The sequence below is a fragment of the Nothobranchius furzeri genome, chromosome 2 (genome assembly GCF_043380555.1).
Source record: "Nothobranchius furzeri strain GRZ-AD chromosome 2, NfurGRZ-RIMD1, whole genome shotgun sequence".
Lineage (NCBI taxonomy): Eukaryota > Metazoa > Chordata > Actinopteri > Cyprinodontiformes > Nothobranchiidae > Nothobranchius > Nothobranchius furzeri.
The window spans coordinates 66,481,099-66,496,485 of NC_091742.1; the positions used below are offsets into that span (position 1 = coordinate 66,481,099).

General features: G+C 43.3%; 1 protein-coding gene across 1 annotated transcript; it reads left to right on the plus strand.

Annotated features, from left to right (window-relative positions):
- Positions 1–35: 35 nt before the first annotated feature.
- On the plus strand, positions 36–15,102 carry LOC107374292 (zinc finger protein ZFP2). The gene is made up of 3 exons (XM_015942445.3): positions 36–687; positions 1,415–1,774; positions 13,385–15,102. The coding sequence occupies exons 1-3, from the start codon at positions 516–518 to the stop codon at positions 14,689–14,691; spliced, it is 1,839 nt and encodes a 612-aa protein (XP_015797931.3). The 5' UTR covers positions 36–515; the 3' UTR covers positions 14,692–15,102.
- Positions 15,103–15,387: the final 285 nt, after the last annotated feature.

Sequence of the window (15,387 nt, forward strand, 5' to 3'; positions counted from 1 at the left end):
TGACTAGCGTAAAGGTGCACTAGCGTTACCTGCTGGAGCAGATTAAAACGCACCTGTGTGATCAGAATGGGACTGAAAACACACATCTGTTAAATTTTCATTATTTTAGGCGGTCTCTTCAAAAGCCACGAAAAACCAGTAAAATACTTTTTTCTTTCTGTTTTTTAATCTAAATCGGACCAGTTTTATTTGTATGAACTTCAAACAAACTAAAAAATGCTACTTTCTATAAAGAATGTGATAGAAACTTTTTATGTTGTTACTTTTATTTTTAGCAGCTCTGAGAAGCAAATAAAGTGTTGGGAAGGTGCTGATATCTCTTCCTTATTGATGCTTTTCCTACTCTGGTCCAGCAGGTGGCGGTAGAGCACCTTTACGCTGCTCACCAACAGAGACTGTAGACCGCCAACCGGAAGCTATTAGCAGCATTAGCTTATTGTTTATTATCAACGTTAGCTTGTTGCTCGTTATCAGCGTTAGCTTGTTGTTTGAACCTCTGAGGCTCTGCAGCAACAATGTCTTCAGCTCAGTCTCTGAGAGAGTTTATAAGAGAGCGGCTAACTGCTGCTGCTGCAGAAATATTCTCCGAGTTTGAACAAACCATCGTCCGCTACGAGGAAGAGATCGATCGTCAGCGCAGACTGCTGGAGATCAGCTGGAAACCACAGATCAACTTACGCAGAATAGGTATGAAACAGCAGCGGGACTCATGTGGTTTTACTGAGGACACAATCTCAGGACAGTCTGCGTGGATCCGTTTGCAGTTCTGAAGCTTTTTGACACAACTGAGCTGAAATCAGTCGGTAAACTGTGTTCCACTTTAGATAAATAAATCAATAACATTTCAGGGGTTTTAGGAAGTTTTTCATTTTCAGGAACTCCAATAAATCAGTTTAAAAGAGACAAACTAAAAACTTAGTGAACGTTTCCAGCTGATGTTCTACAATCAGAGACTTGTTTAGAAGTTTCTGTTAGTCTGATCTGTTTGTGGACGTTACCAAGTAAAGCTGTCAGCAACTTCAAAGTGGAGATGATTCCATGAAAACATCTCATTCCCGTTTTTATCAGAGACTGATGCATCTGAGGAACATCTGAATGTTTATGTCTCTATAAACTCACATGTAGTATCCGTGTGCCCATCCCAGAAGTCAGTAAGAATCTAAACCAATGAATCTGATAGATACTGGATCCAGTTCTGCTGTGGGTTAGTCAGATACACACACCCGCTGAGGGTCAGTCAGACACACACACGCACACACACCTGCTGTTCTCATCTGACTGTAGAACTGTGTGTGGTTATTTGTCAGGTTAGGAGTTCATAATGTTCTAAAACATCTTCAGATGCATCAGATGATTAAAGTGAAGTGTTCTTTCTTATTGTCACATGATTCAGCTTTTTGTTTGGTCTGTCCAGAACTCCCACTGCATGATGTCAAGACAGATGAGGTGGTTCTGACTGATCAGCAGCTCTGGAACCAGGAGAGGACCTCCAGTTTAAACCAGGAACAACCAGAACCTTTACAGGAGGGACCAGAACCTCCACAGATGAAAGTGGAGCACGATGAGCCAGAACCTTTGCAGATTCTAGAACAAGAGCTCTGCATCAGTCAGGATGAAGAGCAATTTGTACTGAAGCAGGAGATGGTTACCTCCCTTGTGACTCCTGCTGATGAGGAAAGAGTCTACCATGAACCAGAACCAAACAAACACCAGCTCCGTTTGTCACTGTTTCCTGAGGCTGAGATTAGAGCTGCTGCTTCTCCAGGGTCCACAGGTGAGGGCAATTTTATGATCATTTTCCTTACTGTGACATCACAATAATAGAAATTACTCATTTTAAATACATCATTGCTAATTACAAACACTGACCGAAAATGAATGGACAGTTATTATTGATGTTAGGAGTGTTTACAGAGGCAGTAGAGACCCACATGACAACACAAGTTAATTAAATCAAGTTTTGAACTTGTTCCACGCGGTGTGATTTTCTTTCCAAAATGCGGGGAGAGGGAGAGAGAGGATGAGTCTAGCTGGCCAGGCTAGAGCCTCCTTGGTAAAGTCTATTCTGGGGAGGAGGGTCTGGCGGATTGTCAGTCAGAACCTCCTCATCTTTCCTGACATCATGCAGTGGGAGTTTTGGACAGACAAACAGACCAAACAAAAAGCTGAATCATATGACAATAAGAAAGAACACTTCACTTTATATTTATGTTTATGTATTTAGCAGACACTTTTGTCCAAAGCGACTTACAAGTGATAATCGGCATGTTGCCCTTGAGGCTAACAACAACAATAACAACAACATTGACATCAGTCATGGAGAGGAGGGAACAAGGAGTGGACAGTAGAGAGGGGGACAGGTGCAGGGAGGGTGCTAGTTTAGAAGATGCTCTCTGAAGAGCAGGGTCTTCAGGAGTTTCTTGAAAATTGAAAAGGAAGCCGCAGTTCTGGTAGTACTTGGTAGGTCATTCCACATTTGTGGAACGATGCATGAGAAAAGTCTGGATTGTCCTGAGCGTGGTGTAGGCACTGCTAGCCGACGATCCTGTGATGACCAGAGCGGCTGGGCCGAGACGTAAGCCTTTGCAAGAGGATTCAGGTAGATGGGAGCCGTACCATCTCGGACTTTGTATGCTAGTGTTAGCAATTTGAATTTGATGCGTGCTGCTAGCGGTAGCCAGTGGAGCTCAATGAACAGAGGGGTGACGTGTGCTCGTTTAGGCTGATTGAAGACCAGACGCGCCGCTGCGTTCTGGACCATTTGAAGAGGTCTCACAGTACAGCCTGGGAGACCAGTTAGAAGGGCATTGCAGTAATCGAGGCGGGAGATGACAGTAGATTACACCAGGAGCTGGGTGGCATGTTGTGTTAGGTATGGTCTGATCTTTCGTATGTTATACAGCGCAAAGCGGCATGAAGGAGCAACAGAGGCAACATGGTCTTTAAAGGTCAGGTGTTCATCAATCACAACACCCAGATTTCGAACTGCCTTTGAAGGAGCCAGAGATAGGAAGTAATTTTGGATTGAGATATTGTGCTGTGTGGATGGTTATGCTGGGATGACAAGTAGTTCAGTTTTAGAGAGGATGAGTTGGAGATGGTGGGATTTCATCCATTTTGATATGTCAGAGAGACAGTTTGATATTCGTGCAGAGACAGTGTGGTCGTCCGGTGGAAATGACTTTAATCATCTGATGCATCTGAAGATGTTTTAGAACATAATGAACTCTTAACCTGACAAATAACCACACACAGTTCTACAGTCAGAGATGGGAACATGTAACCCAGTTGCCAGGTGAGGGGTCTGGGGTTTTTCTGTCTTTTCCGTCTGTTTCTAATAAAGTGGCCGAAACGTCTTCAACGTTGCCAATCACATGGCCAAATCTAGGTCAATCAGGAAGTTAAATAACTTACAGCCAGACGTTATCGGTAAGCGCAAGGAGACACAGGGAAAGGAGTTGCTGCAGGAGCCAACTACCGGTTGTCGGACGTATAGGAAAGACCGCGGAGATATATTGGTACCAACCTAACAGTCTATTCCATTCTGTCTCTGTGTCACTTACTCCTGTGGGTTGATCCTAGCTTCTGATCTGAATTACATCTGGTCCTGATAAAACAAGTCACCCAAATTACTCCTATGCATGTTACAAACAGCAGGTGTGTGTGTGTGTGTGTGTGTGTGTGTGTGTGTGTGTGTGTGTGTGTGTGTGTGTGTGTGTGTGTGTGTCTGTCTGACTGACCCACAGCAGAACTGGGCCCAGTGTCTGTCAGATTCATTGATTTAGACTCTTACTGACTTCTGGGATGGGCACACGGATACTACAGGTGAGTTTATAGAGACATAAACATCCAGATGTTCCTCAGATGCATCCGTCTCTGATGAAAACAGGACTGAGAGGTGGAATCATTTCCACTTTGAAGTTGCTGACAGCTTTACTTGGCAACGTCCACAAACAGATCAGACTAACAGAAACTTCTAAACAAGTCTCTGATTGTAGAACATCAGTTCCAGGGTTTTCCCCAGCGCTTTATAAGCCTGGCGGCCTGCCAGGCTTTGCTTGGTCGCCCGCCAGGCTAGCTTCATGCCCCGCCCCCCTCCCCGACCCTACCGTGTTCGCTGACGTGCACGGCAGTGAAACATAAGTAGGGCCCTCCATCAGCTGATACTGGTGAGAAACAGCAGTGGATCATGTGCACGTGCACTCACTATCTCCCCCCACCCCCGAGGTCACGGACGAGCAACGGAACTCGGAAGTCATACACCAACCCCCCCCCCCCCCCCCCCCCACCCCCCCCACCCCCCCGACAACGGTCCGGTCCGCCAGGTTTTTACTCGTTTTCTGGGGGAAACCCTCAGCTGGAAACGTTCACTAAGTCTTTAAAGTTTGTCTCTTTTAAACTGATTTAGTGGCGTTCCTGAAAATGAAAACTTCCTAAAACCCCTGAAATGTTATTTATTTCTCTAAAGTGGAACAAAGTTTACCGACTTATTTCAGCTCAGTTGTATCAAAAAGCTTCAGAACAGCAAACGGACCCAAGCAGACTGTCCTGAGATTGTGTCCCCAGTAAAACCACATGAGTCCCGCTGCTGTTTCAAACCTATTCTGTGTAAGTTGATCTGTGGTTTCCAGCTGATCTCCAGCAGTCTGCGCTGACGATCGATCTCTTCCTCTTCTTAAAAGGCCAGTAGAAGTGGTCTCGGGCCAGGCTGATAATGTGCTCACTACCAAGATGCCCCATGTCATCATGAAGATGTCTTAGTACCAGGGACCTTGTATTCAAAACACTAGCTGGTGTCTACCCCCAGCTACCCTATAAGGTACAGGTGTCAAACTCAGGCCCTCGGACCAAATTTGGCCCGCGAGATCAAATATCAAATATATGTTAAAACTGGCCTGCCGGCCCATTCAGCCATAAAGACTATGAATCCCATAGTGCTTTGTGGCGTTAGCTTGTCAGTCAAATTGCCCCTCCTTTGTGTTTCCAGGTCTCTGCTGCCAGTATCTGCCTGTGTCTGCAGCGTTACCTCCTCTGTCTCGGACAAACTGAAAACACTCGGGGCCGAGTTTACTCAGCAATTTGCTGACTTTTGAGCCAAGAAACAGAGATTTTAACCACTCAATGATCTGTTCAAGGCTGACAGAGTAAGTTCTCCAACTTTCAGACAGAGCTGATATAACTCCAGTGACATGCTGAAGTCAGTATGACTCTGGCTGCTGCAGCAGCTTTTTTCTTTCCTCCCCGACACACTGACCCAACAGAGTGGTTAAGCTGCACCAACCTATATGAGCAACTGTTGTCTGTGATGAAGATGAACAGAACAACACAGGAGTCTCATTGATGAACCCCTGATCAGCTCAGAGCCCAACCCCAGAGATGCAGGTATCTGGCTTGAACAGGTGAGCATCGGCGATTTCATCCCAGTTTTTCAGTTTGGCCCAGTGTGAATTTGAGTTTGACACCCCTGCTACATACAGTCGTGGCCAGAAGTTTGAGAATGACACAATTTTCACAAAGTTTGCTGCTAAACTGCTTTCAGATCTTTGTTTCAGTTGTTTCTGTGAAGTACTGACATATTATTACAAGCACTTCATATGTTTCAACGGGTTTTATCAACTTCCATTTTTGGTTCTTTTTTTAAACACAGAGAAGGTTTTTCTTTACCTTGCTGACGTTTCGTTTGCGGTTGCAAACATCCTTCAAGCTGACGCTGATGGTGGCATCACTTCCTACTCCGTTTATCCGCGGGCAGCAGAGGACGTTGTCGCCCTCTGCTGCCGCCCGCTCTCCCCTCTCCGATGATGCAGTCCCATGTGCGATCCGTTGAGTTGTGAGCGGGCAGCAGAGGACAGCAGAGGGCGACAACGTCCTCTGCTGCCCGCGGATAAAGGGAGTAGGAAGTGATGCCACCATCAGCGTCAGCTTGGAGGATGTTTGCAGCCGCAAACGAAACGTCAGCAAGGTAAAGAAAAACCTTCTCTGTGTTTAAAAAAAGAACCAAAAATGGAATTTGAAGACAAACACAGCAAGAACGTACCAAAGGGGCTTTTATCAACATGACATTTTTGCAAAGAGTCAGTATTTGCATTGTTGGCCCTTCTTTTTCAGGACCTCTGCAATTCGACTGGGCATGCTCTTAAACAGCTTCTGGACCAAATCCTGACTGATGGCAACCCATTCTTTCATAATCACTTCTTGGAGTTTGTTGGAATTAGTAGATTTTTTTTGTGTCCTCCCGCCTCTTAAGGAGGCTGTGCGTGCGGATGCGCTCACACCTGCCTGCTGCCATTCCTGAGCAAGCTGTGCACTGGTGGCACTCTGATCCCGCAGCTGAATCCTCGTTAGACGATCCTGGCGCTTGCTGGACTTTCTTGGATGCCCTGAGGCTTTCTTAACAGGAATTGAACCTTTTTCTTTGAAGTTCTTGATGATCCTATAAATTGTTGATTAAAGCCGGGCGGACACTGTGCGACTTTTTCACTTTTTTGAGCCGATTTTCCACTCGTGCGAGAATCCACAAGATCGGGGCGAGTTTTGTGCTGAGCGTAGTGTAGTATACAGGGGGTTACGAGAGGCGATTAACACCACGTGACCAGCTACCGATCAGCAGCCGTGAGCTTGCACGGACTTCTGGCGTGTTTGATATTTTGCTCGTCCCTCGTGAGGGTATCGCACTGTTGAAGCGGCGCTGCGAGCAGCTGCGACTCAAAAAGTATCATAACCGCTCATGGCGCATGCGCAATCATGTATCAACACCGCTCGCCCGCTATTTCCCTAATAACACATGTTGTTCGTTTTTATTTCTACACGTTTTTTTTACTCACAAAGATTGTCAAGAAAGCGTGTTTGTCGTGTTCATGTCAAAGTAAACTGATCACAAAACACAGATTTACTTTCTTTATTTCGTTTTCCTCATCCATCCCCCATAAATCCCTGTGTGTCCCCCTGCAGCACTCCCGAAGGACAGCAGGCAAGACAAAAAAGTCTGACGTGTTGTGTAAAAACTGATATTTTTAGCATATTTTTAGGTCCGGCGTGTTGCTACCAGACGTACAGTGTGAGCAGTCAGGTCGCATCCGAGAACTGGGTCGTACAGTGTGAACACATGACTCGTGAGATATGCCCTGCGAGGAAGTCATACAGTTTGAGCTGAAGCTGAGTGCTACGAGTGAAAAAGTGTCCGCCCAGCTTAAGGTGCAGTCTTAGTAGCCACAATATCCTTGCCTGTGAAGCCGTTTTTATGCAATGCGATGATGGCTGCACGCATTTCTTTGCGTGTCACCATGGTTAACAATGGAAGAACAATGATTTCAAGCGTCACCCTCCTTTTAACATGTCAAGTCTGCCAATGCTAACCCAATCAGCCTGACATAATGATCTCCAGCCTTGTGCTTGTCAACGTTCTCACCTGAGTTAACAAGACGATTACTGAATTGATCTCAATAGGTCCTTTAATGACAGCAATAAAATGCAGTGGAAAGTTTTTTGGGGGGGATGAAGTTAATTTTCACTGCAAAGGACTATGCAATTAATCTGATCACTCATCATAGCATTCTGGAGTATATGCAAATAGCTGTTATGAAAGCAAGCAGCAACTTTTCTAATTTCCCGTATTTGTGTCATTTTCAAAACTTTTGGCCACTACTGTAGCAAGTTCCTCTTCACTTTCAGACTTCCCCACTCACCATACCATACCATACCAACTTTATTTATAAGGCACATTTAAAAACAGCATGGCAGCCTAACAAAGGGCTATACAGATAAAAAGTAAAAAACAACATGAAAACAAAAACACAGTCAATAATAAAAGTACACAACGAAGCAGAAAATCACGGTCAATAAAAAGAACACGTAATAAAAATAATTCATAAAAGTCAAGGGTTTAAAAATGCCTGGTTGTTTTACTAAATCACTTGCTCCTTGCCTATCTGCAGTAGTTAGTGCAGTCTGTCTCTCTTAGCCTGAGAAGTGTGCTTATTGTCGCATCTTGTCTCTGTGCTCTTACCAACTGCATGTCTGATGCTAGGTAGAGTTAACTCGTCCATTTCATTGTCTGGAGATAGGTTTAAGGAAGCTAGATAAGCTACCTCCCTTTTCTTGGATGCCTCAGGTCCGACTTATGTTAAGAAAAAGAAGAAAATATCATTTCTATAGCACCTCTCAAGATAAAATTCACGAGGCGCTTAAGCATAATTCTGCGCACACGAAGATGCATAAGAGACCTGGATGATGAAGCTCAATGGTTAAAGGAATCACTGAAGCGGTGTGAAGCGCTCCGTCGCGCGTCTAGGCGGTACCGTAGGAGGCGGGCTGCCATGGTTCGCCGCATGCTACAGCAGCGGGCTATCTAGGAGCGCACAGCGTCCCCCAGTCCCCTCCTCCTCCCCCTCCCCCTTGTCCGGAACTCTGCCTCACCAGTCTGAAGCAGCCACCCTGTCCGTAACATGTCCGGACCTGTTACTAGGGGCTTCGTCTGGTTAAATTCCGGAAAATGTTATCCGATTGTTTGTATTCAGACACAAAGGTCTTACGGACAGAGTCCGTAAGACCTTTTCCGTTTTTCATGGTCTGTCTGAAGGGGGCTTATGTTAAATCTGAAATCCGCAAGTTCTCCCACCCACCATTGACCTGTGGCGTTGAGCTTTGCTGTGCTCTTAACATATGCCAGGGGATTATTGTCAGTGTAAACAGTAAAATCCGGACCATAGAACAAATAATCCCTGAATTTTTCATAAATGGCCCACAGCCAGAATGCAAACAATAGATTTTTTTCTACGGGGTTTAGAGTTCTTCAGCCATAAGCTATAACGTTCAGTTTCCCATCCTGTTGCTGGTATAACACAGCCCCTAGCCTTTTCTCACATGCATCTGTTTGTAGGACAATTGGCAGTTCAAAATCAGGGTAGGCTAGTACAGTCGGGTTGGAAAGAATGTCAGTGAGACGTGTTAAGGTGTGGTCATGCTCACTCGTCCAGTGGATGGGAGTCTTGTAAGGCATCTCTTCAATTCTGCGTTGGACGGTCGCAGGTGCATTGCTCAGGCCGAAGGGGATACTCACTCACTCGTGCAGTTCCCAAAGTGAAATGAAGGCCGTCATGTGGTGGGAACCCTCAGCCATGTATCCCTTACTGTATGCCTTGCCTTGGTCAAGGATACTGAAACAGCTGTGTCCATCAGTGTTGTTTTTGGCGGGCATCTTAGTTTTAGTCTTGATGACAAAAATGCATTTTAGTCTTAGTCAGTTTTAGTCAACTAAATACTTAAAGTCTTTAGTCCGTTTTAGTAGAGTAAAATTCAAAAAGGTTTTAGTCGACATAGATTTTTGTTTTGAATTTTACAAAACATTAAACAGAGTATTATTCTCAAACAAATGAATTTATAGGTCAGACATGTATTCTGAGCTACTGGAGTGAGTTTCATACCAACATAATTTATTTTATGACTATCAGACACAATCTCAGCTGCCCCAGATTTTGTAAAACAATAATCCCCAGACTGGTTTAATTTTTAAATTTCATTGACGATCACAATAGTGTATATAATTTATTGATGCAGATCTGTGCATTATTTGAGTTATCAGACCTCCATTTTAAATGTATATTGTGGCAAACATCCACCTACTTAAATGCAGAAATGTTTTTCTACAGACTGCAGTGTTGTGAGTTTTCAAGAGCCTACAGAATTAATACAAACTAGAACTGCAAGCAGTTATCAACGGGTTCCAAGCATACAAATAACCCAGTTCTGCTCTTGAGCATCAGCAGAGATGCTCGTAAGTATTTAGATAGGCTTAAACTGTTATGCTGTTGGGTAAAAAAGCAGGAATGTGACCCGTTATTAGGAACCAGAGAGCAGAGAAAATAATCCTGACACACTGACTTTAATTTAATTTCTTTAATTTATTTGCCCAAAATCATGGCTTTTCAGGAAGCACACGGAAAAGAAATGTGTTAATATTATGGATATATTTATAAGTAGCAACGTTGTCGCTCATAGTAGTGTCAATGATCGGCTGAGCGCTATGCGTTCCAACATCAGGGAAATGCTACGCCAAGCTAAGTGAAGTTAGCTTCCAACCCACATCAGAAATCCACACAAATAGTGGTTAGTGCTTTCTTATGTGGGTGGGGAGCTAGCTTCACTACTTGCTGAGAATGGTCTGTTGAGCAGAATACTGTTGTGGTTTTTAGCCAACAAATAGTTTGTAAGTTTTACTTACCCTTTGGATTCATCAATAAAATTCGTAAATATGGAAATATTTACCGATTTATTACTTAATTAGGATATCCGTGGATATCCTATAGGTATGCCTCAGGGCACTACCCCTTTTAACAGGGGAAAAAATGAATCCAAACCTCTATCAATCTGTCTAAAGTTTGTAAAATTCTTTTAACGAGCAGTGGTCATATTCTATCCAACACAGACAATTCACTTGAGACAAAACTTAATTGGCAATAACATTTATTAACTAATATAACCACCTCAGCTCCTCCAAGGCGCTAGCCAATCAACATGTCAAGCAACTGATTTTATCAAACAAACAACATGCAAGGAAACAATGGAATGATAATGTGAAGTAACAATCTAATCAGACCGGTGGGGTGAGATGGTGATGTAATCAAGCAATGTTGGGGTTGCTTGATGATGTAATCAGACAGAGATAGGCTGATTACCAGACTGGAGGGAGTTTTGAAAAACAAAATGGCGGATCCTTTGTTTGGTTGAACAAAGGATCGAAACTAGGTGTGTGTGTGTGGAATTTAGCCTGGCTTCCCAGACACGTATAATCAGTGGGCGTGGGCCCCTGATCAGACGCGTATTTGGCGGTGTGAGCAACGTTCACAGTAAACTTGATCAAAACACTTCAAATCGCTTCACAAAGCTCAAGAGGAAAAAACAACAGATCAATTATAAAGGCAAATTAAATATCTAAACAGTCTGTCTGGCGTGGCCACAGCGTAAAACAAACTTAAGATATTAAAACTACAAGAGAAACAGAGCTTACTTCGAGATTGTCCGTTGGCGTTTTTAGTACGGAAGAGAGAGACCATCTATTATTTTAAAGCAGTCACGTGGTCGACCGCTTGTTTTGGACTATTAGAGAAGCGGGAGAGGAAAAAAAAAAGAAATCTTGATTGAACTGACACAAGGCGTCCCTCTGTGTCTGGGGCTGAGCAGATCAGATGGCATTGGTCCATTGATCCCAGCAGCTAGGCCTCACACACACGCCGTCCGGAGCGGTAGGAGCAGAGGCGGGGGTCTCCTTACACCAGGTGAACTGGACAGGGGAGAGGAAGAGTTCCGCTCTGCGCCTCGGCTTTATAGACTCGTCCAGCGGGCGGTCTCTGTAGGGGCCGGTATCAACCAGGGGCCAGTCAGACTTGGCGTTGCTTGATGACGTCATCAAGCTGCAGCCGGCTGCAGAGGATCATGGGACATGGAGTCCCTGCTGGGGCTGATATTAACATGCTTTATTGTCTACACTTCAGGGCATAGATGGCACAGTCCTTTGGAGAAAATACTGCGTAGTAATTTTCTCATGAGGGCAGGACCCCAACAATACGCTTCAGCTGAGACACAGGCAGTGCCATTACTTTAAACTTTAGTGAGACAGGCAGAAATGAGCATTTTGAGCATGTTTTTCGTCTCATGTTTTTAGTCTCTGCTCTTTAACGTAAACTCCCATTCGTTTCGTCATGAGTTAGTCACCAAAGAGCTATTTTTAGCTCATCAGTGTTTCGTTTTCGTTATGAAAAAATTGGCATCCACAAAATTAATTTGTCATCGTTTTCGTTAATGAAAACACTGGTGCCCACCCAACATATCCAGGAGATCTTGGATACTTGGGAGTAGATGTCTGTCAGGTACGATTTTTTTTTTGTTTAATAGTCTAGAGTCAACACAAATCTTAGTGTGCCATCCTGTTTCCTCACACATGCAACAGGTGCAGCAAAGTGTGACTTTGAGTTGACAATTTTGCCTTTGGTGAGTAGGTCCTGAATATATTCTTTGAATTCCTTGTTTAGTGGCTGTTGGATGGCTGTGTAGGTGTGCTGGACAGGCACTTCGTCTTTCAGATTGAGGGTCATTTATAAGCTGGGGATGTCCACAAGGGGTGCCAACAAGCTGCATGTTGCAATCCTTGGTCTTGGTGTGGGACAGTCAAGAAATGTTGTGGTGTTTTAGATGTTTTTGGGATTGTCAGTCTCAACTATTTGGGTGATGGGTTCAATGGAACCTAGTACCGTTGAGCTGGATAGTAACATTTTGGTCCGAGACGTTTGACACCAGTATCTTGACGTATGGGCTGTCAGTCTTTTATATCTGTAACAGCCCCTCTCCAACACTGAGTGGTTCTAAGTGAGTACTGGTTAGCACAGGCTCAAACAAAACAAGTGACTCTGTATGGTTAAGACTCTCTGGAACTCTACACTTGATGTAGGCTACTTGGCGAGGGTGGACAGTTACACCTTTGAAGCCTACACACACACAGTGGCAGTTTCATCTACTGTGTTTGTTTGACAATCCCATGTTTTATATGCTATTTTATTCAGAAAAGCCACCCTATGCTCTGATTACTTTGCACACTCTTGACATTCTCTTGATGAGCTTCAAAAAGTTGTCCTTCAAGCATGTTGAAAACCCATTTCAGTTGACTACAGTACCTCTTGAAGGCCACCCCTGTTTCCAAAACCCACCCAGGGTAGGGAGACCCCAGCCCATCTGGCCAGGGCCCACAGCAAAAGCATCACAGAACCCCACTGAGCCTGAGGTCACCAACTCAGTCCCACCCCAATCAGAAAATCTACTCCCACTCACGCATTTCATCAACTCCCAGACTTCATTAAACATCAGACACCCAGGCAAAGTTGATCCTCCCCTTTCTGGAAGGATCCCACTCCCTTCCTTAATGCTTTCATGTCATCAAACATCAAAGTTTTGGGAGCTCTATTACACTGAATGAGAGTGCCCTGTGTATTCATCACTGAGGAGGAGGTACCCAAAGTGTTGGTATGTGACGCATAGGGAGTCTGACCAAGTTTCCATTAATGACAAGTAGGGAGGAAAAATGTGTTGCCAAAATACAAATATCCAATTAAATTTTGTCTTGTTTTCTGGTGTAATTTTCTCTCACATCTTTGATCCAAATAATCACCACAGGGTTTTATATTTGCATAAAGGAGGTGTAATTGTCTTCTCCTGTCTGGAGCTCCTGGTTCATATAAATAATGTCATGCTACAGTATATTTTTAAGTTGTAATGAATTTGCTGTTAATCGTAACAATGAAACTCAAACGATTAATCATGATTCAAATGTTTTGTCCATTGATGTCTCTAATTGTTAAATTAATCAATCTTTCCTTTTGTCTTTTATCCTGTTCAGAATGTCCACTGCATCATGTCTTTGTAAAGGAGGACATTCTGACTGACCAGCAGCTCTCTAACCAGGAGACCACCTCCAGTTTGAACCAAAAGGAACCAGAACCTCTAGTGATCAAAGAGGAACAGCAGGAACTCTGTATCCATCACCGGTTTATTCGGAAGCAGAAAAATGTTACCTTCACAGTGACCGTTCCTGAAGAAACTGACAGACGTGAACCAGAACTACACAAGAACCAACACTTGCTGAGTTTTACTGAAGCTGAGAACCAAGATCAGAATGGATGCAAGAATGAAAACTCAGAACCAAATCGCAATGAAGATCTGACAGAAAATAAAAGACGTCAACAAACCAAAGATCACAGAGACAGGGTAGACAGTCAGAAACTAAAAAAATACAAGGCTGACATAGATGAGAAACCATTTTCATGTAATGTCTGTGGGAAATCTTTCAGTCACAAGTGTTTTTTAACTCCTCACATGAAAACGCACATATGTGCAAAACCACACCCATGTAAATTATGTGGTAAACGCTTCTCTCAGATTAATGGCTTGACTAGACACATGAGAACTCACACAGGCGAGAAACCATTCAAATGTGATTTTTGTGGTAAATGTTTCTCTAGAAAGGATCACTTGTTTAAACACTTGAGAACCCACACAGGTGAGAAATTATTTAGATGTAAAACCTGTGGTAAATGTTTCTCTAGGAGTGATTACTTGATTGTACATAAGAGAGCTCACACAGGTGAGAAACCATATCCATGTAAAACTTGTGGTAGATGTTTCTCTCAGAAAAGGGACTTGACTAAACATTTGAGAACTCACTTGCGTGATAAGCCATTCAGATGTGAAATTTGTGACAAATGTTTTACTGAAGGTAGTCACTTGACAACACACATGAGAGCTCACACAGGTGAGAAACCACACCCATGTGAATGGTGTGGTAAATGCTTCTCTCGGGGTAAGGCTTTGACTAGACACATGAGAACTCACACAGATGATAAACCATTTAAATGTGAATTTTGTGGTAAATTTTTCTCTAGGAGTGATTACTTGATTGTACATAAGAGAGCTCACACAGGTGAGAAACCATATCCATGTAAAACTTGTGGTAAAGGTTTTTCTCAGAAAAGTGACTTGACTAAACATTTGAGAACTCACTTGCGCGATAAACCATTCAGATGTGAAATTTGTGACAAATGTTTTTCTAGGAGTGATCACTTGATTAAACACTTGAGAACCCACTCAGGTAAGAAACAATATCCATGTAAAAGTGTGGTAAATGTTTCTCTCAAAGAGGTAGCTTGACTAGTCACATGAAAACTCAACACAGGTAATTATTTTCCATGTTTGATCAGTAGTGCAAGATTCAGACCGTTTTCTTTCACGTCTCGTGAAAATTCACTCTTGATATTTTATTCATGAAATTTGATTGTAATCCGACTCGAAACATGAGAATTCTTGCAGTGCAGAAGAAATGCATTTTTAACAATATTTATTCCTTGATGCCTAAAGAATGAAGTAGCCTAGTTTGAAACATAAACACAAGCTTTAGGATGCTGGCTGACAAAGTAAAGAAACTGCCTAAAAAGGCATGTTTTACAACTGTGGACTTGCTGTTTTTCTATGAGACAATTTTTCCAACATCAAATTTCGTTCTGTTCCAAAACGTATTAAAATACTCAAAATGCAATACAAAATAAAACAACTTAACTTGTACTTTGCTGTTGTTTTCCTCCTGTTCCAAGTGTTTTGAGGTTGTTGGTCCAACAAGGCTGTTAGCAGCTCAGGCTAGCATTAGCAGCGGCTCAGTCAAGTGGTTCTGCAGTTAACGTTACCAAGACCAGTGTTTCTGTATTGCTGATGTAGGCAGGTGTGGCTTGTTTTATGACGTGTTGCATCCAGTTTTTCTCAGAATCAACTATTCCCCTCTCGCCTTTTCAAGATGACTGGGTTACAGAAACAGCAGCTCGGACACGTGTCTGACTTTTGGTATGCTACATT